The sequence below is a fragment of the Mixophyes fleayi genome, chromosome 11 (genome assembly GCF_038048845.1).
Source record: "Mixophyes fleayi isolate aMixFle1 chromosome 11, aMixFle1.hap1, whole genome shotgun sequence".
In the NCBI taxonomy this organism is placed as follows: domain Eukaryota; kingdom Metazoa; phylum Chordata; class Amphibia; order Anura; family Limnodynastidae; genus Mixophyes; species Mixophyes fleayi.
This window is the reverse complement of record NC_134412.1, coordinates 51,656,660-51,684,633: the sequence shown is the minus strand read 5'-3', so window position 1 is coordinate 51,684,633 and position 27,974 is coordinate 51,656,660. Positions and strand designations below refer to the sequence as shown.

Below are 27,974 nucleotides of genomic sequence, written 5' to 3'. Positions count from 1 at the left end.
TTATATGTTTTTATGATGCTTTAAGTCAGGGTTTCCCAAACCCAGTCCTCAGGCCTCCCCGACAGTGCAGGTTTTCTGGATCACATGTGACATAATTAGGAACACCTGTGGATCTGTTACAATGTGTCAGTCAGTAATGAATATACCTGTGCTCCAGCAAGGAGATATGGAAAACCTGCACTGTTAAGGAGCCCTGAGGAATGTGATGCAATACATGATACATTTAATATGTTTAGTAATAAAATATAGTCAACACATTTTATTAGGCCCTTCCAATAAATTCCAAGTTTGTTGGATTGTTACATTGGCAACTGTTACTACTGGCTTTACAGCATTTCTGCTTATATTGGTCACTACAGTTTGGGAGCTTGTGCATCCTTTTACCTATTTTGCCACAACATTCAGACCTGGTCAGTTCTGGTGTGTGTGCATTCAGTCAAATGCTGGAGCATATTACCAGAGAAAGGTTGTATTCAAAACTAAACCAAAACTTCCATATCCCCAAATTGATGGAAAGAATGCGTTACTTGAGTCTGCACATACTCAAAGAAAGCTGGCAATATAGCTGCAATTTTAAAAATCATTTTATTTATCTTACAAATTATAAATATTTTGTTCAAAAGTTTTTATTTTTCTTGCCTTTCTTTGATACAAAAAAAACAAAACAAAAACGAGGCATCGTCATACAAAAATATCTGAACTATATTAAAATACATCATAGATAATGAAGAAGGCACATAGAGAATCTGTGACATTCAACCTGTTGTCTCAAGTGGGACCAGCAACAAGTGTCAAGTAACCTAGCCATGCTGACAAGGGAAGTATTAAATAATTCCCAATGTTCACAGTTCTTTTTAATACTGGTTGTCTCCGAATGTCCTACTAGAGTGTGGAACCTACACTTGATACAATAAAGATACTTTCTGAGGCATAAGGAAAATTATATTTGTGGTAAGGCACATAAGAGTGCTGAGAAGGATCAGTCATTGTGCAATTAAAAGACAACATGGATAAGCCTGTTTCTTCTCAACGATTACAAAAAAGTAAGGTGGACGTGCACAGGGTCTACTTCTCAGAAGATCCTAAAAGTTTCACAGTATAAAAATATATTAAAGGCAAATGTACTTGTTGGATCTCAAGAAGCTGTGGTCCTACTTCACTTATCGGCACATTGGTGTAGATATCAGTCAATCTAAGTCTCTTCATCCCATAGGCAAAGCTGTTTCTGGGTCACATAAAAGAGGAAGCTGTAACCTTTTTGGCAACTGCGAATACCACACTTGTAGGACGTGGTCTTGCCAGATGGGTCCCGACTTTTGCAGTACTTTAGGCTACAAGGTACCCATTCCAAGCTTAGACGGTAAGAGCAGATGCAGGGTTTCCAGTCACGAGAGCAAAGCTTGCAGGGGTGCAGAACAGGAAGTGAGGAAGACTGGGGAAGTACTTCAAACATTGAGCCATCAACACCTTACAAGGAAGAAAATAAAAACAGACTTAAGTTATAACTAATATATCCACAGACATCTACTTTAAAATTATTTTAAATGTTAAAGCAGTTTTATAAACAGCAGTGTGTATTAAAATGATACAAAATAAAATACATGATAATTAAACAGTAAAGACAGAATATAGTGAGCAGGGATCTTAAAAGATAATACAATGAATATACCTCAGGAAACTGCTACTTAAATCCACTGAAATGTTCAGGTAACCCCAAGATTAGAGAATGCCATACAGAATAAGAAATGTTACACCTAAAAATATCTTCTGGCAAAGATTCCAAACGTTAGACAGATCTACAAATATAGTACCAAATATATATAGTATACATTAAAATGTCACTACTAGAACCAGACAGGAAAGATAAAAATAACACATTGCATAATAAAGCACATATCACTTTTCAAATCCAAATCTCTTTGATGTGCTTATAGCATTGCTCATTGTGAATCACCAAAATATATAAAACAATTAAGTGTATTAATATTTTAAAAATAAATTGTTCTAAAACACCAATGGAACTTGTAATCAGATAAGTCAGTTTCAAGAATTGTTGATGTACGCCATTATTTTAAAATTTTGGGAAAATATTTTTTTAAAAAACAAACAAAACAGTATTGCACTATATTGTTATTTTATATATTTTTTGTGATTCACAATAAGTGATGCTGAGCACATCAATGGGATTTGGATTTGAAAAGCGATATGTGCTTTATTATGCGATTGTTGGCAATTTATCACCAGTGACGTATATTGATATTGGAGTGATTTTTTTCTTTCATGGAAAGGTGGTGATCATGGATGGAATTTCATAGACTGCTTTGGAAATTTGCTTGAAAAAGGATAATTTCTGGTATAAACCTTATGAGTGTGGGTTCTGCATGGCTGTCTGATCAGAAAAAAAAGCAATATTCATTCTTGTCTTTTCTTTTTTTGTTTGTTGGTTTTATATCAACATGCCTGAACATATGGAATTGAGTCACATGAAATACATTACACCACACAGATGGGCTATTTCTTTCATTCATATGGTACACAGTTTATATTGATTGAAATATCAGAAATATTGCACTAGGAGGTGCCTTTTGAATGTTTTATATTTTTATTTTTTTTACAGATTTTAAATTATTCTGGGTGAACAAACAGAAGTGATTAAAGGGTGGCAGACACTTTGATATAAAGGAGTGCGGTTTAAGAAATTGAGCTATTACTTTGGGAAGGATAAGAATATACTGATCCCTCATTAGAACAAACAGAGATCAGGTACCATGTAAAACAAGTATTCTCTAAAATAACTAATAGGCTCTACTTAACACCAACACAGAGTATTTTAGCAAAGACAGCTGATGCACCTCCAAGTGTATTCATGTGTGAAGCTGAAGGAACAATGCCAAAATGTAGGCAATCTAAGCATCAACATACTATACACTCCCATGAATTATTGATATGAGGCTGCTGTCAAATTTGTGCTAAAAGTTGAGGTGTCAAAGGCACCTCTAAATAAAACGAAGTTCATACTTGCGACTTGTTTTCTCAAGTTTATAAAACAAATTAACTTTGCTTAAACAGAGACGCAATCTAATGTTGCAACATAGTGTGAAAGTCAAATAACTGGATGAAGTTGTTTCAAATAAATAACCATCAATTTAATTGGCTTTATCTGAAATACGCGAATAGCACACTACGGCGTGGAAGGGCGTACGACGCAACAACAGTAGCGAACACTTCTACATACATTTACACTCACATATTCATTTGTAAATAGTTCACCTCAATAAAGTTCCAGCACATAGTCCTTTATAATGAAAAATTAAAACCACTTTATTGATATCCAAGGTTTAGGATATAGGAAATGTATCATGTTTAGAGTTATACTAATCCACTTTCTAATATTAGACATCAGCTACAATAGGCTATGCAATTGCACCTTGCACATGCTAGTTATGGATGATAAAGGATTAACGCTCAAAATTATATTGTGTTTTGAATGCTAATAAGACTAGTTTGAACCAGTATTTAGTCAGGAAGACAGGTAGGCAGCTGTTGGAGAGTTGATCTCCCACCCTTGGAGAGCATCGTTTGAACCGACCTACGACCTGCATTATACTGGACTGTCCTAAATCCTGAGCCAGTGCAAAAATGCCATGACATCGCCACTGTTTTTTTATGTACCACAAACTGTATATAAACCAGGCCCTGTGACCACAGGCTTCAGGACTGAATGACTGTATGCTGGAAACCGTGCGCTGTGTATGTATTGGCTGTATTTAATTTGTTATATCTTGCTATTAAATCTCTATTGTGCATTGGAACCACAATGATTGCAGTGGACAATATTTATTGATAGCGACTAGACAAACATAACAATTAGGGCTCTGAGCGGTAATCACGCTACCGGAAGATTCGCAAAACCTACGGATTTTGTTTTTTCAACAAAGAATGGAAAACGCGTCAGTATCTGGTATGAACGCATATAGTTCTGTGTCTTTTTATCATTCTGTGTTACAAAGCCGAATATCCGTTTTGTGTAATCCAAGGAGTGCTAGTTAAAACCTAGAAACAAGAAAGAAAAACGCTTTTTATTGTCATTGTGCGGTATATTTCCCTGTATATTTGCCACATGTTTAAACAGTTGTACTGATAGATAGTCCTGTTGTACTTTATAGTGAAATGAAATGCTAAAACCTTCAAGAAGTTATTACAACCATTTGAGGAAAGTATTATTCTGCCCAGAAAACAAAGTTGTATGTGAATTGTGCAACTGTAGAAAACACAGGTTAAGACAAAGGTTCTGTTGAAGAAACAGTATAAAATTTGAAGTCGTGCTATATGTACGTGGTATACGGTGATACGAAAACAGGATTTTCATCATAATCCCAATTATAATTCCATACGTTTGCAGATAATTAGGACCTGCAGGCTGTGAGATCGGACCGCATGTGTGGCATATGCACATGATTGTGAAATTGTGGACGTTGGAGAGGAAATTCACTGGAAAGGCTGATATTCTTCAATATTCAGTTCTTCCAGTTCTAAAGCACTCAAACAGGTGTGCTGGAAAGGCAGGATATTGCATGGTTGATATTTTTGTTTTCCCAGTTTCTGTATTAGGGGTCCTTGCTGTATACGCTTATCATCCAATGAATTGTTAAGTTGTACCCAGTTCAGAAAAGAAATATGGTGCGTACGCAATAAGTGGGTCAAGATGACCAATGAGTGTGTGAAACCCTTTCCTAAGATTAGTAGTTTCGATTCAGAGGTATTAAATACTGTTAGAGATAAAATCTCTTTGATTAAGTCATTAAAACAGAGAATTAAAACACAATGACTGTTTAAAACGTTGGCAAAAGGAAGGAAATACACGGCAGGATAGCACATGCTTAGTGGAATGAAGCGTTGCAAAGTGAAGAGAAGGGAGCACAAGCCCGCCCCTGCCACCATATGCGGACAGGGGGAAAAAAGTACAACAGATACCAAATATGATAAAAATAAAAAAGCAATTTATACCCTATATTGAGTAGTTTCAAAGGTAATGCTTCTGAAGATGATGAACCCAATGTTATTTCAGCCATTGTCCATGCAATTAACATACAAGAGGTGCCATGCAGACAAGTAAAGCAGACAAGCTCCCAATCGGAAAGCGGACAAAGATGGAGTAGTTCCCACAAAACATATAGGAATTCATTGTCCATGGACTAGATCTGAGCTGCATTCAATTATGTCCGATTTCCCAGACCCAAGGAAAGATTTGGCCAAATGTCAGAAATTTCTTAAAGATTTAGGTAATGCACATGAGCCAACCAATAAAGATTGGCGAGTGGTGTTGAGGGCCTGTCTTCCTCCCAATATTGATATACAAATGTGTATTAAGGATTGTATGTTGGATGAAGTTAAGTCCTTAACAGATGATGCTAATAATCAGGAAAATATTAAACGCATAACTTTTCAATTGGGTATATATTTACCAGTAGTAGTAGACTTGAACAAAATTTTCACTATCGAACAAAAAGATAGCAAGACTGCAGCAGACTATTTTACTAGAGCTCTGACAGCAATGGCCAAATACACTGGTTTATCAGACAAAGGATTATGTGTACTACAGGGAGGTAGTAGTTTAAGTTTTAATGGATGGCCTCAAGGAAAATTTGAAGATCAGGGTGCAAACTTCATTACCTAACTGAAGAGGGATCACAGTAGATGCTCTCAGGGAGTCAGCTATAGAATATGATAGAGATATAAATAAAAGGAAGGAAGTGCAGAGTGAGAAGTTAATGATGGTAAGTATCCAGACTTTAGAGGGATTACATACACGACCACAGACTCAAAAAACATATTATGGGGAACGAAGATAGCAGGAAACATTGAGGTGCTTCAGATGCACTAATACGGGGCATTTATCAAGGGGCTTGTAGGAAAAGAACAGATAGAGATGATCAGAAGGGCAAAAGAAGATTTGGGCCACCTAGGAGAGAATCACAGATATACCCACAAAGAAAACAGACACAGTCCTCAGAGGTTTCCCAACAGTTGCCCGCACACATCATAGCAGCTAAGGCTTTGCAGGAGGAGAATAGCAAACACTAGCGGTTAGGTCATACCTGTATTCTACAACCAGTTAGGTTAACTGAAAACCTTAGGTAAGAACCCACAGTGACAGTTGATGTATCTGGTGTAACGTTTCATACTCAAAAGGAAGAAAAAAGTGTGTGTACCATGGACACTCAATGGCTTCTCCCATATCCCAGTGATTAATACATTAAATAAATTTTAATGCATTAAAATTTCCATTTTTCTTTATTGGTATACATTAAAAGTGGAATGTTCACGTATTTATTCCACTACACTTATTTCCTAATGACATATTAAAAAAAAGAAAAGCTTGTTAGAATATGACCTTTATTAAATAATTCACTGTTAAAATGACAGACTATTGTTGTCAAGCGACGTCACTACTCTCTATAATCTGTATAAAGTTACTTGACCTGTTTACTTATTCACCTTAATTATGAATTTAATGGAACTATTTTTGATTTGTACCCTTTAGATAAACTCGCTCATTCCAATGTAATATATAAGGACAAAATATGTCGCCCATGAATATGGTTACATTTTAATATATGTCAACCATGCTATATTCTCTCATCCATTTTTGTTCATCTAATAAGGGATTATTGATTATCACCACTTACAATACATCAAATTCTTCACTTTTATATTTACTCCTGTGATTCTCTATAGGTAAAAGATTTATCTATTAGTTCTTTAACTTTATTATTACAGTATTATTCCCCATTCTTTTCACCTTCATTCCTTCCAATTATCCCCTATAGTGCAGGGCTAGCTGATTACTTATAAGCTGTGTTCCCATATACACTAATGGGATGAGTTTCAATGATAATTGCAGCTTTTGAATATTAAGCTATATATCTAATAGTGCACACAATCGGACACCTAATCCTATCATCAATACCCCCCTGCAGTATTCGGTACTAGGCTAAATCGCAAGAAGGTCAAATGTTTGTCATTTATAATTCATGAGGTAGCAAATGCGGCATCTCGCCAACGAGCGTTTCGCTAGTTGCATTATTAAGGCAAACCGATGGATCGAAAGTGGGGGCTAATTATAATCTCAACCCCTTCATTACACATTCATCATACCTTGGATACGTGTCTTAACGAGGGTTTCCTATTGGTTTAAGGTTGCTATCCTGCTGTGCAGACACGTGGTGGGTGTGCATACCTGATGGACATTCAAAGTATATTATATCCAAAGGAAAAAAAACAGGGTGAGGGAGATAGGAAAACCGCTCCATACAAGGTAAATACCAACCTCACTATCAAACGAAAGTAAATTATGTTTTTTGTGAGGGGGTGCTACAGTAAACACTCATTAGCATATGAATCCATGAAAAAGGAAGAAAAAAAATGACCAAAATAGCACTCTAAGTATAAATGGATGATTACATTAATACTTTTTAATGTATACTAATAAAATTTAATGTAACTGTATGGAAACCAAAAGAAGAGTGAATTATTTAAAATAAAGTGTTGAATAAAGATAGATTTAAAAATAGTTGACCATGTGGTAGAGCGGACCTTATATACATAATGCCTCAAACATTGACCTACTAATAGGTCCTTTTAAGATATATAAGCAGGATTAATGTCATATCAGTATAAGGGAATACATAGACAAATGAAGGGCTGATTATAAATAGTCCATATAGAGCAATTAGGATACTAATAGAATTCTAAGTGTCCTTAATATGTGCTGTTAACTGGATACATAATGCAAATGGTAACAATGTTGCACTTGTTTTCAAACCCCAGATATATAAAGCTTATAATGTTGCTGTATATACGTGGACTCTAGTCATATGTATATATATGCGGACTTAGTCATGGGAATGACTAAGCCTCAGGGCGAAACGTACGTTGGTCCGACATCACGCCCAACGTATGTTGGGCCTATTGAGTTTACCACTTAATTGGGTTATTTCTTCAGTGTATTTTCTAATAGTAAACGGTCATGTTTCAATAACATATTTATCAACTCTAGGGAACATTTAGTTAGAGAAGATTCCCATTCTTTCTTGAGTTCCTCATTGAGTTCAAAGGCAGAATATAACCTTGGCCTAAGGCCTCTCAGAACCATTTTTTGTTTAAGTTAGTTACAGAATACTGTTTTGTTCCAAAAAGTTTGTTTGAACATAATATTCTTTAGCTCCATTAAATATTGTGACCAATCCTTAGTTGTACCATTATTGTCAAAGACATGCGATAAGAAAATTGAGAATTATACTCACCGTTAATTTCCTTTTCTTGAAATACTCCATGGCAGCCCTTACAATGGGTTAATCCCTAATCAGCTAGTGTAGATAGGAAGAATTTTATCCCACCTGGCTCCTATATAAAAGGTATCTCCTCCTCTTCCTCAGTGTCTTTCGTAACTTCCCAAGCCGTCCTATAACATAACTGTCAGAACAAGGGTGGGAAAATATAGGGCTGCCATGGAGTATTTCAAGTTAAGGATATTAACAGGTAGTATAATTCTTAATTTTCCTTTCCCTACTCCATGGCAGCCCTTACAATGGGATATACCAAAGCAGTACAATAATCGGGAGGGCAATAAAACCCAACACCTTAATAAGGTCAAACAGAAAATGTATTCACAGCGCTTGCTGGAGAATCTTTCTCCCAAACTGTGTCGCCTTAGAGAGACTGCAACATCAAGAAGATAATGCTTAGAGAAAGTGTGCATCGACGACCATTCGGCTGCCTTACAGATGTCAGTTGCCGATGCATGGGTTCTATGTGCACAGGAGGTCGCTACCGCCCTAGTTGAATGTGCCTTCAGTATCCTAGGTACTTCACACCTTTTTCCCCCTGTTGGCCTGTGCAATCACTTCTCTGATCCACTTTGCCACTGTGGGTTTGGATGGGGCATGTCCTTTGCGAGGACCTTCTGGAAGTCTAAATAGTTGCTCTGTCTTCCTAAGATTTTTTGTCTTGATAATGTAAGCAGGTATAGCTCTCACCACATCTAGAGTATGGAGAAGTGTTTCGTCACTGTTAGAGGGATGAGGGTAGAGAGATGGCAGAATCAATTCTTGACTGATGTGGAAGGAAGATACAACCTTTGGTAGATACTCTGGATTTGTTCTCAAAATTACTTAATCTTCATAGATATTCAGAAAGGGTTCTTCACACCATAACGCATGTATGACCCTTATTTGACGAGCCAAAGTGATTGCCACCAGAAGGGCACCTTCAGAGTCAGCTACCTGAGAGATATGTCTTGCAAGGGTTCAAAAGGATAAGCTGTTAAGGCGTCCAAGATAAAATTTAGGTCCCAAGGGGCCAAGAATGGTTTCAGCCTCGGTCGTAACCTCTTCAGTGCCTGAAAAAACTGGAAGACGAGACCTTGAGATGATTGCTCTTAGCATCCTTCTTGATATCAAGGGGCAGCACAGTGGCCTAGTGGTTAGTACTTCTGCCTCACAGTGCTGGGGTCATGAGTTCAATTCCCGATCATGGCCTTATCTGTGTGGAGTTTGTATGCTCTCCCTGTGTTTGTGTGGGTTTCCTCCGGGTGCTCCGGTTTCCTCCCACACTCCAAAAACATACTGGTAGGTTAATTGGGTGCTATCAAAAATTGACCCTATATTAGGGAATTTAGACTGTAAGCTCCAATGGGGCAGGGACTGATGTGAATGGGTTCTCTGTACAGCGCTGCTGAATTAGTGGCGCTATATAAATAAATAAATGATGATATCAAGCCGATACTTGCACCTTTAACGTGGCGGGTGCTAGTCCTTTAACAAAACCATCTTTGAGAAACTAACACATCCGGCACACTGGCAGACATGGGATCCTTCCCCATGTCCCTTGCCCAACAAATTATTTTTTTCCAAATTCTGTAATAAACCAGAGGAATTATTTTTCCTGGCTTGAATTAGAATGTCTATTACTTCATCCGAGACCCCTTTGGATTTCAGTAATTGCCTCTCAGTTTCCACGCCGTCAAACTCAGGGAGTTTGGATCTGGATGTAAAACTGGACCCTGATGTATGAGGTCTGGCCTGATCGGTAACGGCCATGGATGTTCCAGCAACATTCTCTGAGCTACAAGCGAACCAGGGATGCCTCGGCCATGCCAGGAGGACTGATATCACCTCCTCCTTCTCTTTCCATATTTTCCCTGGGTACCTGAGGAATGACTAGAAAGGGAGGAAACACATATCCCAGCTTGAAGTTGCACTTCATTGACAGGGCACCTATCCTTAGGGCCCTATTGTCTCAGTGATGGGGGTAGAAGAGGGGTACATTGGTATTGCTTCCTGTGGCCATCAGGTCTATCTGTGGCATTCCAAATCTGCGTTTTATAAGATGAAAAACTTCTTTGTGCAGCTCCCCTCTCCTGGGTGGACTTGCTTGTTTATGAAGGCTACCACAGTCCTGTTGTCGGAGAACACTCGAATAGGCTTGGTTCGTGGGTAGGGCTGGAAGTACTGGATCGCACGCCAGACCACTCTCATCTCCAAGATGTTTCCCTAAAGTAATCTCTCTTTGTCTCGCCAAGTGTCCTACGTGACCATAGCTTGCATGCGAGCACCCCAGCCTACTGAACTGGTGTCTATGGTAAGGACACACCAGTCTGGTTCCGAGAGAGTAACACCTTGCTTTCTCAGGCCTGGGAGCTGCCACCAACGTAAGGACAGTCTTGCCGGTCTTGAGAGGTTGACTTTGGATAGTAGAGACCCCACTGTACGATCCCATTGTGCAATGTCTTTTCTGCAATGTCTGCTGTTTTTGACTGAATAAACTTGTTTACTACAGGGTAGGTATGGAATTCTATGGCATAGCCCTTGGTAAATATCGCCTGGACCCCCTCGTCTTGTGTGGTCTGAATCCAAACTTTTGCAAAGCAGGGTATCCTGCCACCCACTGGAGCTAGTGGAGACTGGACCTGTAGATAGTCATTGGGATCTTTGCTGCCTTTTTTTTTTGGTCTGAAGGGCCGAAAGAACTGTCTTGCCATATTATCCTGATGCCTAGAATGTTGTCTCCCTGGCCTGTAGGCACGGGCCACCTTGAACTGTTGTTTTGGAGAATAAGAGAAAATGTCTCACCTTTCTGTCTTGTGGTAGACAATTGGCATTGCTACTTGCAAGCCTCTGCATTAGATTATCCAGTTTTTCACCAAACAAGAAACTGCCTTCATATGGAAGTGTTTTTAGGTGGCTTTTAGATTGATGTGCTGCCCGCGGATTTAGCCAGAGCGCCCTACTTGCTACAATCACCAAGGTCAAGCTCCTGGAAGAAAAAAAACAATCGTATCCAATGAAGCTTCATACAGGAAATCAATGCCTTTCTGCATAACCGTTAAGGATTTAAGAAGATACAATGTATTTATCTTAACCTCAATGTCTGTATGTAGAGTACTGGCCCACAGCCTCAAGGCTCTAGATACCGAAGCCATGGTTATCCCAGACTTTAGAGTTATGCCCGAGGAGATGTGTAATTTCCTGAAGAAATTCTCCATTCTCCTATTCATAGCATCTTTTAATGGACCCCCATCATCCCACGGGAGAGTGGTCTTTGAGGATAAGCCAGCTATGGCTGAATCCACCTTAGGCACAGAACACCATTTCAGCACATCTTCATCCTGAAAACAGTACATACGATTAAGTCTCCCCTTATTAGGATGACTCTTGTCTAAGGCCTGACATTCTTTAGCAATAAAGTCTTTAACCACCTTATGCGTATGGAACACTCTAGACTTTACTTGGTGCTCTTAAAACTATGCATCCTATGGTTTGATTGGTACTGCTGGCTCTTCAATACCTAAATATTTGTTAATATGCCTAAGTATAACATTCACAGTATCCAAATAATTAAACAGCCTGGGATCCTCTTTCACTTCATCCTCACTATCTGACTGCAAATCCCATTCCCGAGCAGAACTGAATGTTTCAGTTCCAAAGATGTTTCAATAAAGGGATCTTGTCCCTTATTGTTCTCTGTTCTGGGGTCTGAATCTCTTGCATCGTTTTAACCATCCATGAAAAGAACTGCTTAAATTGTTCAGGGGGGCCAGGCTCCTCTACCATTTCTGGGGTGCATGACACACACAACGGAGCAGTACAATCTTTCGGTAAACTGCCATCACAAGCTGCACATACACAATTCTTCAGTTTATATTTCCTTTTTCCCTGCACAAGCTCCACAGAAGTACTGTAAACAATAGAAAAAGGAACTAAGTAACCTATCCTAAGAGTAACCAAAAACCCCTTTTTTTAAGGGCTTACCTTGTGGTGTCCTGCAGCTTTTTTGGGGCGGGCTCCTGGTTCATAGTGCACTTATGCAGATATCTGCTAGGTCCTGCAGCATCAAACACCAAGCCAATACTGAGCCTCAACTCAGTGCCTGCTTTTGACCTCAACCAAGTGAGCCTTTTAGCAGATTAACTACCTCACCTATTTCCATCCCGATAGGGGAGGTAAACGAGAAACAGCACTGCCGGCCACCCGGTAGCGTACTGCGCATGCGTCTCCACATGCGTGCGCCCGTGTCCTCACATGTGGAAAATGCGCACGCGACTTCCAAGTGTTCACGTCTGCCGGCAGTCTTGCTAATCTTCAAAGAGGCAGACTTGTCCAGCACTTGCCCTGCTGGTGCTGTTCTCCACACAGCCAGCTCATAGGAAAGCCAGAAAAACCTCCAGGTAAGCCCTCTTGAATAAAATAAAACAAACACTCACTACACTACCTGTCCTACACACTACTGAGACAGGAGGGACAGACACTGAGGAAGAGGAGGAGCTACCTTATATAAGAGTCAGGTGGGACAAAATTCTTCCTGACTACACTAGCTAATTAGGGATTAACCCATTGTAAGGGCTGCCATGGAGTAGGGAAAGGAAATCCACATTGGTACTTACCTTGCCACCTCTCTTGTATTCTGATGACATCAGTTAGTTTTCTCTTATTTTAACTTGATAATTAAGGTGAATAAGTTAACAGGTCAAGTGACTTTATACAGATTATAGAGAATAGTGACGTGGCTTGACAGCAAAAGTCTTTCATTTTAAACAGTGAATTAAATAATAAAGGTCATTATAAATAATAAAAGATAATAATAATAATCTAACAACTTTCTTTTTTTTTAATATTTCACTAGAAAACAAGTGTGGTGGAAAAAATACGTGAACATTCCAATTTTTAATGTATGCCAATAAATAAAAATGGAAATTTTAATGTATTAATCATTGGAATATGCTTGGAAGCCATTGAGTGCCCATGGTACACACACTTTTTTTTTTTCTTCATTTGAGTATAAACTGTATTTAATGTGTGGGTGCACCCCCTTTATGATCATATAAGATATAAAATAGTGTTATACTGATTTAAAAAAACTTTATAATGGGTTAATAACTGAAATTACGTATCTGGTGTAACACAAACTTTTCTTGTAGATACAGGGGCGGCCAGGTCAGTGATAACTTCTCCTTTAAGTCTACAGGTTACTAACAAAACTGTTCCAGCTATGGTAGTAACACGGTGATTGCTACATTACCCTTTGACTAAACCTGTAGAGGTTACTATCGGGCCCCTGCACACCGAGAATTCATTTCTCTTGGCTGAAGCGACTCCTACTAACCTACTGGGCAAGGATTTATTGTGTAAAATGGGATATGTCATTTACTACACCCCTGATGGTGTATTTCTAGACATACCAGGGAAGGATGCACATGAGGTACAGGACATATTAGACACCCCACAATGGTTAATGCTGTACTCTACCGTTCTAGAACAAAGTCCAACTCAGGTAGAGGAAATGTTATCACAAATAACGGGTTCCCTATAGACCAAAGATGGACAGGACACTGGATTGATGACAAATGTATCTCCTGTAATGGTTAATCTAAAAAGTGGCAGGCAAGCTCCAAAAATCCCACAGTACACATTAAAACTGGAGGTGGAATTAGGGGTGCATCCTGTAATTGAAAGGCTGCTACAACAAGGGATCTTAATTTGTACATCCAGCACAGCTAATAGTCCAATTTTCCCAGTGAAGAAGAATGGTCAAGGGGTTACAGATTAGTCCAAGACCTAAGGACAAATAATGAAGTAGTTGAGTGCCATTTCCCCATAGTGCCCAACCAGCTGTCATCCTTATGCAGACTCCACATCTGTCAGTCATTTTACCGTAATTGATTTTTGTTGTGCCTTCTTCTCTGTTCCCCTTCATACAGACTGTCAATATTTCTTTGCATTCTCCTATAGGGGGGTGCAATATACATGGATAAGATTTTTCCAGGGGTTCATTGACAGCCCCAGTATATTCTCCGAGGCCTTACATGACTGTTTACAATCCTTCCAACCAAGCAATGGGTCTGTTCGAATTCAATATGTAGATGATTTATTGCTGTGCTCCGATTCGTTTATGTCATCTGTGCATAATAAATTGTTGTTGCTTCATCTCTCCCAGACAGGACACAAGGTTGAAGGATAAATTACAGCCATGTCAGACCAAGGTTAAATTCTTGGGACACTGTCTCACCCAGGGGCTGAGACACCTGACAACAGACAAAAATCAATCAATACAAAACAAGACCCTGTCGCAGAACCAACAGCAGATCTGTACCTTCTTAGGGATGAGTGGGTATTGTAGATCATGGATTCCAGGTTTTTCAATTCTGGCATTGTCATATTATACATTATTATGTTATAGAAGTTAGTCTCATCCTCAAAGCCTTAGCGTGTTACACACACACACACACACACACACAGAGGAGTCAAGGTATGCATTTAACCTTAAAGCACCTACTTTGGGAATGCCTGATAATGAAAAGCCTTTTAGAGTTATATTGTACGGAAGCTGATGGTTGTGCAGCAGGTGTCCTCACACAGAAACATGGTGAAGCTAGCAGACCGGTAGGATACTACAGTGCACAATTGGACACTGTGGCAAGATCACTTCCAACGTGTTTAAGAAGTGTAGCAGCAACTGCTCTTCTGGTAAGTAAGATCGAGGATGTAGTATTAGGACATCATTCACCTGTCTATACACCACATGCAGTATCTGCTCTGTTAAATTCAGCTCAAACTAGACATTTTTCCTCAGCAAGGTTCAAAGTGGGAACTAACTCTGATGGCACCTGCAAACATCACCAAGCGGTGCAATTCGTTAAATCCAGCTACATCCCTACCATATGTGTCTCGATATGCAGAAAGGGTTGAAGGAGAGGAGAGACTAGCTGAAGGTGAATTTTGCAGGTATACTGATACACATGACTGTATGGAATATCTGAACCAGACTTTTACTGTGAAGCCCGACATACGTGGCACACCCTTAGAAAATGTAGATTTTACGTTTTACACGGATGGGAGTTGTCATAGACAGACACAGAAAAACTCTGTGCTGTTGTAAATGATGAGGATGTTAGAGAAGTGGAACCCCTCAGCCCACCTCACTCAGCCCAAGTGGCCGAACTCGTGGCACTAAGCAGAGCGTGCGAGTTGGCAGAGGGTAAATCAGCTAATATATACACTGACTCTAAGTAAGCTTTCGGGGTAGTGCATGATTTCGTGGGCCCTCTGGCATCTTAGAAACTTTATGACCACTGCAGGCACAACAGTAGCACATAAAAGGACTCGACAGCGAGACAATTACCTAAGGCAGTAGCAGTCATCAAATGCAAAGCCCACGCGTACAAGACCCGGTATCAGTGGGCAATAGAAGGGCAGACGAAGCTGCCAAGTGGGCAGCAGGGTCTTCTGTAAACATGTCAACTGACAAGATGATGGTGGTTTTCCAGACAACAAACACACAAAAATTAATTGAAATGCAAGATATGTGTTCCTTACAGAAAAAGACGGTCTGGAAGGCGAAGGAATGTGGTCAGGAGTTCTCTGGACTCTGGAGAGATGGACAAGGTAGGCCCGTGGCTCCCAGAGTATATTTACCAGGCCTAGCTGAGGTAAAGCATGGTCTGACTCATCTGGGTAAAGCAGGTATGTGTAAGCTGGTTAAAGCATACTGGTGTGCATCAGGCTTTTCTTCTCAAGCCAGTAAGAAGGCAATGTCTTGTCTTACCTGTTTGAGGAAAAATGTTGGGTAGACAATACCAACTGAGCCATCCCATATCCCTCCTATAGACAAACCTTTTCAGGTAATACAAATTGACTTCATCCATTTACCACCTTGCAAGAATCTCAAATATGTATAAGTGTGTACTGATGTATTTTCTAACTGGGTAGAGGCGTTTCCAGCTGCCACTTACACTCCTGTTTTTACTGCTAAAAAAAAAAATTGTTAAAATTGTTCAGGAATTTGTATGCAGATATGGTATCCCTAGAATTATAGAAGGCGATAGGGGTACTCATTTTACTGGTGATATCTTTCAAAACATGTGTAAACTTATGGGGATTGATAGCAGTCTTCATGCTCCTTATCGACCACAATCCAGTGGTAAGGTGGAAAGGGTAAACGGTACCATTAAGAACAAACTGAGTAAGATAATGGCTGAAACTGGATTGGCGTTGCCAGAAGCTTTGTCACTAGTCCTCCATAGCATCAGAACCACTCCCAGACCTCATCTTAATCTGTCCCCCTTTGAAATACTTTTTGGCAGAAATTTGATCATAGGTCAACAGGATGATTTAAAATGCAATAATGAAGTGACTCTGCAACAGAAACTTAAAATGCTGTCACTTGGTATGCCAGAAACAAACCGTCACAATGTTGAACCTGGGGAATACGTCATGATCCGCAATTTCTTACACTCAGGTTGTATAACAGACTGGTGGGAAGGCCCCTACAAAGTGTTCATGACTAGCACCAGATCTCTGAAAGTAGCAGAAATACACTTTGGTCCATTCTACTCACTGCAGAAAAGTCAACAATCCAGAGAAGGTACAAAAGCTGAGACTGACACCACAGATATGTCACTGGTGAACCTGTTCCGGGAGACCTAAAAGACTGCAGCTACAAACACCTGAGCCAAGGACGTTGTACAGACAATAATCCCAGCATGGAGTGGCGGTTCCTTTACTCTTCCTTTTCCAGGATTTTTCTCATTTTTACGAGTCTACTCTTGTGATGGTGTACAGATGACAGAGAATGGGTCCGGTAATGATACTGATGAAAAGGAGTTGGGAGGAGAAGTTGTCAGAACAATCAGTACAGCATGTTGCCAAACTCAGTTCAGATGTAATGAAAAAGGTCTGCTAACTCTGGAACTCGGAGACAGTGTGAGGGGCTATTGTCTGAGGAATATTGTATCTGTAAGTACTGTGACTACCTAGTTGAAGAGAAGTGCATCCAGCAATGCAAGTCCAATAGTAATTTGTATTTACGTGGGCATTACCTAGATGGTTATCACTCCCTAGTGGGTAAGGTCTTAAGTGCTGAGTGTGCTCTCATGTGCCACAGGGACAACATAATGTAGGATTAGTACCGTTCCCACTAAAAATCTCTGAGGTTCTCGAATTACGGCGAGGGAGGCCCATAAAAGGTAGATATATCACTAGGTCCCCTAGTCTAAAGCTTCGCCAATAATCCACAGATCGGTCATTGTTATGTCTGAATTTTTCACATAAAAAGAGACTGGAGAATTGGGAAGCTGACCTACTTCATCAGACAATAGCTCGACACACCGGTATTGATGACACTCAAGAATACTAATAACCAAGAATACTGTTGGACATAATAGACGGACATATCAACAAACATGAGAGCATTAATTGGGAAAGCGCCTTTAGGTTATTGTCAGAATATTATACATGCCGAAACTTGTCTTGAGCAGATGGACACTAGGCATGGGGAGTTCTGTTAAAACTTTGTGTAATATTATCAATGATCGTACTGTTCCTTATGTCCTCCCAGATGGTGTACTATGTTTGTGGAAGAAAGGCTTTCTTCTGGTTAACTCTGAGTTCCAACGGTTTATGTTTTCTAGGTAAATTGGTCCCTAAGGTTATGACCATTACACATAATGAAATGATTGATATCCATAGATCACCACCACCCCCATACGTACACAGTATGAACATTGTGGCAAAAGAATTATGATTCCTGTTGAAGAACCTGTAGCTACAAAGTTAATTAGTAAAACTACAGGATTTCAAATTATGGTTGCACTAGACCCCACCAGGATTGTTCGAGGAACCCTAAATTTTAAGTATATACACAAGACCTGGCTAGATAAATAGACAATATCACCGAGATGTATGACGACACTATCCAGTATACGGGTAAGGCGCTATAGGCTTATAAAAAGGAGTAAGTGCAACATAGGTTCGTGTTAAATTATCTCACATCTATTACCGTGTGACGCTAACCACCCAGTTTGGTGTCAAGTGTTACACATACAACACCAATAATACAGATGACCCCATAGAAGTTATTGACCGAAAAATTGTCAGAATCTTACAATTAAAATGTGAATTTAAGAAGAACCATAATTCTTTGCTGTATGAAATATGAAAAACGGTAGTAGGATGGTTTTCATGGTTCAACCCTGCAAAATGGTTCTCAGGTCTAGGGGAATGGGTACAAGAAATGATCGGTAGTATAGGTAAGCTCCTCTCATATTTGGTGTCATTATAATAATTGGCTTACGTGTCAGATGTGTTCCTACTGTGTTGAAATGTGAAAAGCGTTCTGCTGAGGTAAATATCAAAAATGAGACTGTAATGATGATGGAAAGTACAGGTATCATGGTTAACGAAGAACTGCATTATAATCCTGAATTAGAAAGTATATTTAGGTGATAGTTTTGTGCACTAGCAAAGGGTGTCATGTGAAAGTCAAATAACGGGATGAAATAGTTTCAAATTAATAACCATTGATTTAATTGGCCTTATCTGAAAATATCCGAATAGCACACTACGGCGTGGAAGGGCGTATTACATATAACACTAGCGAACACTTCTACATACATTTACACTCAGACATTCATTTGTAAATAGTTCACCTAAATAAAGTTCCAGCACATAGTCTTTTATAATCGAATGTAATAGATTTAATAGTTTAACATAATAATGTTAAAACCACTTTACTGATATCCAAGGTTCAGGATATAGGTAATATAGGAAATGTATCACGTTTAGCATCATACTAATCCACTTTCTACCATTAGACATTGGCTACAATCGGCTAACCAATCGCACCTTGTGCATGCTAGTTATGGATGATAAAGGATTAATGCTCATAATGATATTGTGTTTGGAATGTTAATAAACTAGTTTGAAATAGTATTTCGTCAGGAAGACACGTAGGCAGCTTTTGGAGAGTTGACCCCACCCTTGGAGAGCATCGTTTGAACCGACCTATGACCTGCATTATACTGGACTGACCTAAATCCTGAACCAATGGAAAAATGCCATGACATCACCACTTTTTTTTATGTACCACAAACTGAATGATGGTCACAGTGCCTGGTTTATATACAGTCTACTTAGATCACAGGATTCAGGACTGAATGACTGTATGCTGGAAGCAGTGCGCTGTGTATGTATTGGCTGTACTATATTTTAATTGTTATTTGTTACATCTTGCTATTAAATCTCTTTTGTGCATTGGAACAACATAGATCGCAGTGGACAACATTCATTGATAGCGACTAGACGAACATAACAATAGTAATAAAAGGTTTTCTTAGCCTCTCAATCCATTTCTTCTACAATCCAGGTGTCAGCTCTTCGAGAACTACAGCTAAAGTTATTAAACTGCTCTGAATACCACTTCGCAACATTCACAAATAGAAAAAAAAAGTTCATATAGTTTATCAAAAAACCATGATAATTTTAATTGCACGTTCCTTATATTTGTGCGTATATAAGTAAATGTGTAGTAAAGGTAGATTGATGTAAAAATGAAATAAAATCTGGGCCTAGGTTTATCTAGACATAACCAGTAAATGGAAATCTTGCATCTTTATGTCCGGCTTTAAGAAGTCCTTACCTCTCTTAAGCCATGCTCGCACATCTTCTTGTCGAGTGTAGATTGCCTCTCTTGCCTCAGAGCAGATGTTGTGAATATAGGAACTTAGCTGGACACCTTTAGTAAAATTAACGACTACGTCCATCTGCAAATTCTCAATTCCTCTCATCTCTTCTGCCTGACGCACTGTGTGGGGATTTTTCTGTGTGGAACAAACAAGTATCCTTTAGGACATTTGCAGCGCCTGACAAACAAAACAGTCTATGTGCCCTTAAAGGGAAACATACTTCAAAAGCAATTTAGGTGATAGATAAAATTGTATATGAGAAGTGTACTATCTGACAGTCTATGCCAGACTGCAAATGGACGTCAAATGTGGCATTATTTCTGCTGTAGAATTGACCCCAGAATCATTTGAAAGACCATAAAACACAAAGACAAGCATGTGTCCAAGATGAATACACATTTTCTGCTACATTTTTATTGTTTTGTTTTACCTCGCTCATGTGTTTTGGGAATAAATCAAATCATCATTATAATTTCACATTATAACTAATTTCCCACTGCTTGCTGTATATGAACGGTGAGCCAGAAGGTGAGGAGCTGTTTTTTCACAGGTCAAAATGGTGGTACTTTGGTAGCTTCCTTATGTTTAGTGCTGGAAGCAAACGGTCTGTAACACTCTTTGGTTCCAGAACTGTGCCCAGGTACTGCTCGGTTTGGTTTCTGGGCACTAGTCTCTCAATACACAGCATTCAACATGAACCCAATGGAAAAGTAGATTACAGGTGCTGTGGAATACAAGTGACATGATTTTGATGTCACCAGGAACTGCCTTCACCTAGGGGAAACTGTAATGGCAGGTGAAAGCTAAACCAACAGCTGGTCTTTTCAAAACGTAGGTTTACAGATTAAAATAATTAATTTATAAATTTCTGGTGTTAGTTAAAACCCAAAATTAAACAAAGTGCTAGGCCCCGAGGAATTTACAGCCATGTACTATAAGACATAACTCGCTGCTCTCGTCTCAGCTTACAGATTTGTTCAACAGTGTGTTAAAAGGCGGATCGTGCTCAAAGGAAGCTCTTAAAGCTCGGATTATTGTTATTCCGATTGTGCCCATTATAGGCCCATCTCACTTGAACATAGACATAAAAATTTACGAGAAGGTACTCTCAGAACGCCTTAATGTAATACACCCCACCTGATCCACGAAGACCAGTTAGGCTTTATAATAGGCAGACAAGCATGCAATAATACCAGAAGAGTCACCGGCCTCATTCATTGTATTAATTCTGCTAAAACCCTGGCCCTAAGGTTTTCTGTGGATTTAGAGAAGGCCTTTGTCTGCATTAGTTGGCTGTTCATGTTAGAAACCCTTAAGAGATTTGGCTGAGAGTGCAATTTTCTTCAGGGGATCCAGGCCTTGTATTCAGGCCCCTTAGCTAGGGACTTGCGATTGGAGATGAAAGCACTCCATTTACCGATAACGGCACTCATCAGGGGTGCCTTTTACATCCAATTTTCACCCATGTGATTGAACCCCTGGTGGCAAGAATCTGCCTCACCCCAGATATTGAAGGTTATAATGGTTGGGTCTGGAGAATATAAACTCAACTTATTTGCAGGTTATATTCTCTTTACAGTGACTTTGTCTCACACTTCTCTGCCAAACCTATTTAATACCCTCCTTAATATGGATCCCTATCGAGATATAAAAATAAGTTTTCTAAAACTGAATCCCTCACACTTCATTTGAAACCCCCACCCTGGAACGACGGCAGTCTAAAATAAAATATTTAGTGGGTATATATCACTTCTCTATAGGACTTTATGAATGTAGAACATTTTCCTTGAGTCTTTCATTAAGTTGGATCTGCTCATTTGGCAAAAATTAAGTATCTCTTAGTTGAACAGAATAGTCACTCCAGATAAGATGAATGTCCTGACTCACCTACACTATCTCTTTCAGACCCTCCCAGTGAAGGTACCCAGGCCTACCCCAATTCAGTTACCCCGCTGGTTTTCCAAATTTGTGTGGCAATACAAGCCCCCACCAGCTTTACTCCTTTGTGTAGTACAACATTTAATGGAGGCAAAAGCTTTCCAGATGTTCGGCTCTATTATATTGCTACTCCTCTGAGCGTGGTTTACAAAAGGACACAGTTCGAGATAGATAGATCTGGAATCCTCCTAGTGCAAAATATCGTTTCTGGGTTCAACATTAGGCATTCCGGCGGGTGATAGGCCTCACCCACCGGAAAGATTACATCCAGTCACTTCATTCACTTGTCAGATTTGGGACCATTGCAAATTTCATTTTGAGACCGCCTCAGTGACTTCCCCCATAACACCGCTCTGGGACAGCCCTGATTTTTCACCAGTGCAAGGTCTCCCTCACTATTTATCCTGGCAGGAGAGAGGAATCAGACTGGTTGGTTGGTCTGACCAAGGCATTCCACTGCTGGGTATTATTTCCATTCTATATAACCTACTCTAAATCAGACCACTACTCCTGTGCATGAACGTACCTGGAAGGCCGATTCCGATAAGCCACCAGAGGAGGACACCTGGACAACAATTAGGATCTCCAAGGCATCTATTTCATCCCTTATTAAAGAAAATGCCTATAAAATATACTATCGGTGGTATCTGGTTCCTACTCGGCTGAAAAGAATATACAATACCACCTCGGATTTATGTTTGAGGGGATGTGGGAAGCGGTGGTCCTGCTCAAAAATTGCTCTGGTTTTGGGATGTTGTAGGTACCCTTATCAATGACATCACAAAGGTCCAATCCCTATATGCTATATGTCTCCTGGGTTCTCTGCTAGATGTTCTTGACAAGCATTCTGAGAAATTACCTGTACAGATCCTTAATGCGGCCAGATGCTTGTTTGCCAAGAACTGGAAAAATCTCAAATTCTAGCTTTCATTATTTAGTGCATTCTACAAAATGACAGCTAGAATCTGATTGGTTGCTATAGGCAAAATCTCCACTTTTACAAACCCACAGTTTAGTAAATATACCCCCAGGAGTCAAAGGTGGGAAAATTAGTATAGTTGTACAGAGGACTAGTACATGAATAGCTCCAGCTCCTCTAGTTCAACCAATAGTTTACCCTGGTCTTCCACCATATCTGCAGGCTTCAGGAAGAAGTCCCAAACATGTTGGGAGTTCGCTAACTCAGTGCCTTAACCTGTATACACAGCTGGAGCTGGCCTGTGGCTATTTCTTTTAAAGGACACCAACCGACCACTACACCAGGAGAGGTCAGAGGCAGTTTACTAAAAAATAAATAACTGAACCTCAGAACAGGAGCCAGATTGCTGATGGATGCTGAATGGGGAAGCAGCATTAGTCCTGCTATTGAAGTAAGGTCAGGGCCACTCCCTCCTGTTTGTTTATTATCCAGCTACTCACAGGTGTGGGTTGAAAAAATGCGAGATTGTCAGATTGTTAGCCTCTGTGCACTAGTTATTATTTCACTCCTCAACACAGGGGTGGCTGGTATAAATTATAGACCTGTTCACACTATTAGAGACATATGACTGTAATTCTGTTATCTTAAGAATGTCTCAATAATGGGAAGTTTTCTTATTCAAGGGAATGTATGGCAAAATATAAGTTATAACAGAATGCTTCTACTACTGTATAATAGTCTTGTTAAATACTGAACATCATTTTCTTTAGTGTTTAAAATGGGAAACATAACAGGATTTCTAACAATGTAACACATGACTATATTAAGGCAGTCAAGTCTTTATAAGATAAAAAAAAATGTTCAACAGCAGTCATGACAGCCAAGACAATTATCCCCATATAGTGGCTTGCCACCCGCTACTTCTCCTACTGGTATCATTGTAAAACTATCAAATGACATTCACTTGTATTGTCCATATTGCCACTTATAAATTTTCACTTCTACCACTGTGTATATTATATATATATATATATATATATATATATATATATATATATATATATATCTCTATACATACATCATACATTGGGACTTTGGCTTGGCATCACTGCAGTTAATAATATGTATTTATTTATTTTTACAATAAAACAATATCACCACTGCACGAAAAAGGTTTCCTTAATTTTTATAATGACAAAATCCTTACCTGCCGCAACTTGGCCATAGACTCACTGGGGATAATCTCATTGCTCTGCAGTTGGGTAATGAAACACAGAGCCTGAAACTGGCTTTGTCCTCTCTCCAGTTCCCCTAAAATCAGAACCCGGAAGATCTTCACATCCTGAAATGGAATTTAAAAGAACACTAAGTTAATGATGGTTTTCAGGGAGTTGTGCAGAGCTGGCAACCAGACACTAGTTCACAAAAATGCCCAACACTTAGAGAGCATTAAGTCAGTTTTTTTGTCTCATTTATAGCTATAGACTTTTATTTAGCTTTTCACGTATTAAAGCTTCACTACCATCTATTAGATAAATTGTATTAAACTTCTCCTTACCCTAGCCGGAGCCATGGTCTGCAATATGACATTTTTCCATGGGCAACTCCGGCCGATAAACAGGGCTGTGTGACTATGTGAGGGGGAAGATGAATCCCAAGGTTGCAGCCTGTAATTGGTCCCAACTCTCACATACCCCCTGCGCCATTTTAAAAAGTGGTGAAAGTAACTGAACCAGAGTAGCCCTCAGGGCTGTGGCTAGGAATAGAAGGAAGTTAGTATAAACCGATCATGTAGGTGTTAGTGCAGCTTTAATAAATGCATGAAAAGCATACTAAACATAGGCAAAATAAAATAAAAAAAAGTCAATGGTGCCATTCCGACCATTGTGTCCCAACATTCAATAAATTGTATTGGTAAAAGCGCTTAGTTTGTGCAGTTTTATTTCCTCAACCTATGTGTGTGACCAAGCCCTTCTGGCTTTACTTTATTATAGGGATTGTGCTTGTTAAGATGTGAGAAACAAGCTGTGCCTTGTTCTAAAACTTTAGAGGTTTACAACACAATGGTGGGAGTGAATCCACAAGAAACAGTTTATGCTATTTTTTAATGCACTTTCAGGTGTTAGTTAGGTGATAGAATGCACGTTAACAGCGGAGAGAAGTGAATGAGCCCTAAAAGATGCTTACAGAGAGGCACTGAACCCTTACCTAACAGAAATCCAAGAAAATCTATGTATGTATGTATGTATGTATGTATGTATGTAAGTGTTCAATATTTTGAGTGTCTAGAGTAGTGTTTTGGAGATTAGCTTACACTTCACTGCTGTGGAATTGTTTTTCTCATGTCAACATTAACTTTAGCAGCACTATTTTAAAAGTGTTAGAAATCACACATTTCTTATAATATAACTCTGAAGTTCAGCAGCTCAAGTTCAGCACTACTGGGTTTATAATTCACTGAGTAGGTATGAACAAGAATCATTTAATGAACCTGTCCTTTTAAGAAATGTATTGTGATGCAGCTTATACTATACAGTATATAAGCCATGTAGTCTCCATTTTTTTATATTTTTGGCCTATTCAACAGAACTGCTATAAGGAAATTAACCTTAAAAATAATCTGAGCAGTGAAAATCACATACAATGTGATCTATAGCAAGAACAGTTCATAGGTAGAAGACAAAAGTACTGTATTTAAAAGCATTTGTCCTGATGTTTTCCCATAAGGCAAGTTTATGCAACAATACCCCCAAATGTTCCATATGAGGAAAATTACACTGCTAAAAGTGTCATTTTTGGGGGGGAAAAAAAATTACATTTGACAAAATGTTGATCCTGTTTAGGGTTGAAGGAACTACAACCACTCATTGCACTTGAAAAATGTATGATTGTAGCCATACAATCTATTCATTGAAAGGTTAGTCTGTGTTTATCAGAATATTCCAGTATGTACTGAAGCCTATATTTCATAACTTGTTCTATTAAAACTGTAAGACACCAAACCAATTATATAACTCACTTGGCAGTTTCCTTCTCATTTTTATTAAGGTCAACTCTCCCAGATGCTGCTTCTGGTGTCCTTCACACGAGAAAAGTCCAAATTCAATGTTTCCTATGTCAGGTTGCTACCTTGTACAGTCACATAATCACAGAGTGCATATGGCTGGTTTTTACAATTCAGAAAGCTACACAGAATATCCAAATATTACCCTCTATACAAGCAAAATAGATTATGTTTTATAAAAGCTGAAATGGTGTCATACCAGAACCTTTTCCAATCCTAATCAAGAACTTAAAGTTATCCCCCAAATGCCAATTGTAAAAATGGTCCTCTGTAAAAGAGGCCTCACTCCAGAACAACCTACCACCAATTCGTTACTGCTATAATTTCATGAAAATAATGAAGATCGCACACACAATCACCCATCCTTATCCATAGTAAGCAAATAAAAACAAAATACATTTGGTAGCTGCCAAAAAATAAAACTATATAATTGAATAGTATTTCATAACTCTCCTTACAGCTTACTTCTCCACTCACAATCTAGCTTTTTAATAGAGTAAGACAAAAAGACAAGTCACAAATAAGGTCCATATTTCCAGACTTCAATATTTTACCTATCCAATGAAAAGGGGGAAGAACAGGATATTTTGGAGAGAAACTTGAATATGACAGAGATAGTTTTAGTGATTTAATGGATGCTATGTTGAAATATATATATTTTTTGTAATTTTTTTTATTTTGGCGTATGATTTGTTCAAAAGTGATTGCATGCATAAAAAAAAGCAAAAATAAAATCTATTTTCACTACAGTATAAGACCACTTTGGGGCACTGATAGAAAAGTAATGATAAATTATATTACCTCCTACTCATTATTAAATACTATGTACAGAAGTTGCTGTAAAAAAAAAAGACAAGGAAGCAACACTCATCATACTACACGGAAATATAAATAAAAGGCGGTTTCATGATTTCGGAAGGAATCTTTTAATAATGAATAATATATTCTGCAAGTTTGATAACACGGAAAATGGAGACCTATGAATTACAAGGTCAGATGTCAAAGTGACAGTGAGAAAACATCCCAATACCTGGCTGTATACCAGAAATTACTGGAGGAGGGTTGTTATGTTGCCACTTTACAGAAAGCTGATTAGACCTCACTACTTGGATTGTGTACAGTTCTGGATACTTTTATCTCCAGCTAAAGAGGATGGGAAACTAAAGGAGGCCAGCAGAAAATCAGTCACCAACCACACTCAATACAACTTCCTTCCTAACCTTCAGAGATCATGGTCGTACCATTATATTGACAGAATCATACAAATGAAAAAAAGCTTACGATGTCCCTGCTTCTCTCAAACCATACAGATGTGAGAGTAAAAACGTCATCCCACATGTTCCTTTATTAACAAAACCTCCCCTATCTAGAATGCAACTATGTATAACATAAACAAACTCTTAGATGTGCTTTAAGTAAAATGGACTCAAATTTTATTGTACTCTGACAGTCAGGGATGTTAAGAATGATCAGAAATATAATTAGCACTATAGGCTTTAAAAAATGTGGAAAAAAAAAAGTTCTCAACTGTTGCTTATAACATATTGATAAATCTGAACTTGAAAGGCCAGAAAATATGTCATTTACTTCTGTATATTGTTACAGAACAGCCTCAGGAAGCTTTACTACAAAGATCAGCCACCAAAGTCCTCAGATCACTTTGTTCTCTCGACACAAAAATGTAGCAGAAAAAAAGCAAATTTCTGTTTTGGACCTCCATGCAGGAGGAGAGGGAGGCTAGCCAGGAGAAACAGAACACAGTATAAAACCAAACACACTGATGAGTCTAGCAGTTACATAAGAAATGCAGCAGGGTGCGATAACTGGGCAGAGCAGTGGAAATTCTGCAGAAAAGGAGTATGAATAAAAGGAATAGAATTGCAGTGTGGGTGGAGAAAAAAAGTGAGAGAAAACAGAAACTAACATACAGTACACACAAAAGGGAGATGGAGCTAAAGTGAGGGGGGGGGGGGGGGGGGGGACACGCCAGCTTTTCAGGCAAAGTTCAAACTGAGTCACAGGAATGAACTGTTAGG

The 27,974-nt window shown here is 39.0% G+C and overlaps 1 protein-coding gene across 3 annotated transcripts in view; it reads right to left on the bottom strand.

The window, feature by feature from the left end:
* Nucleotides 1-566: 566 nt before the first annotated feature.
* OAF (out at first homolog) overlaps nucleotides 567-27,974 on the bottom strand; it is a 39,815-nt gene continuing 12,407 nt past the window's right edge. For all 3 annotated transcript variants that reach the window (XM_075191286.1, XM_075191285.1, XM_075191287.1), the window contains exons 3-5: nucleotides 24,082-24,216; nucleotides 19,972-20,152; nucleotides 567-1,467 (exon numbers count right to left, since the gene is read on the bottom strand). In XM_075191286.1, coding sequence (XP_075047387.1) covers nucleotides 1,193-1,467; nucleotides 19,972-20,152; nucleotides 24,082-24,216 — 591 coding nt within the window. In that variant the 3' untranslated portion in view covers nucleotides 567-1,192. The remainder of the gene's footprint in view (nucleotides 1,468-19,971; nucleotides 20,153-24,081; nucleotides 24,217-27,974) is intronic.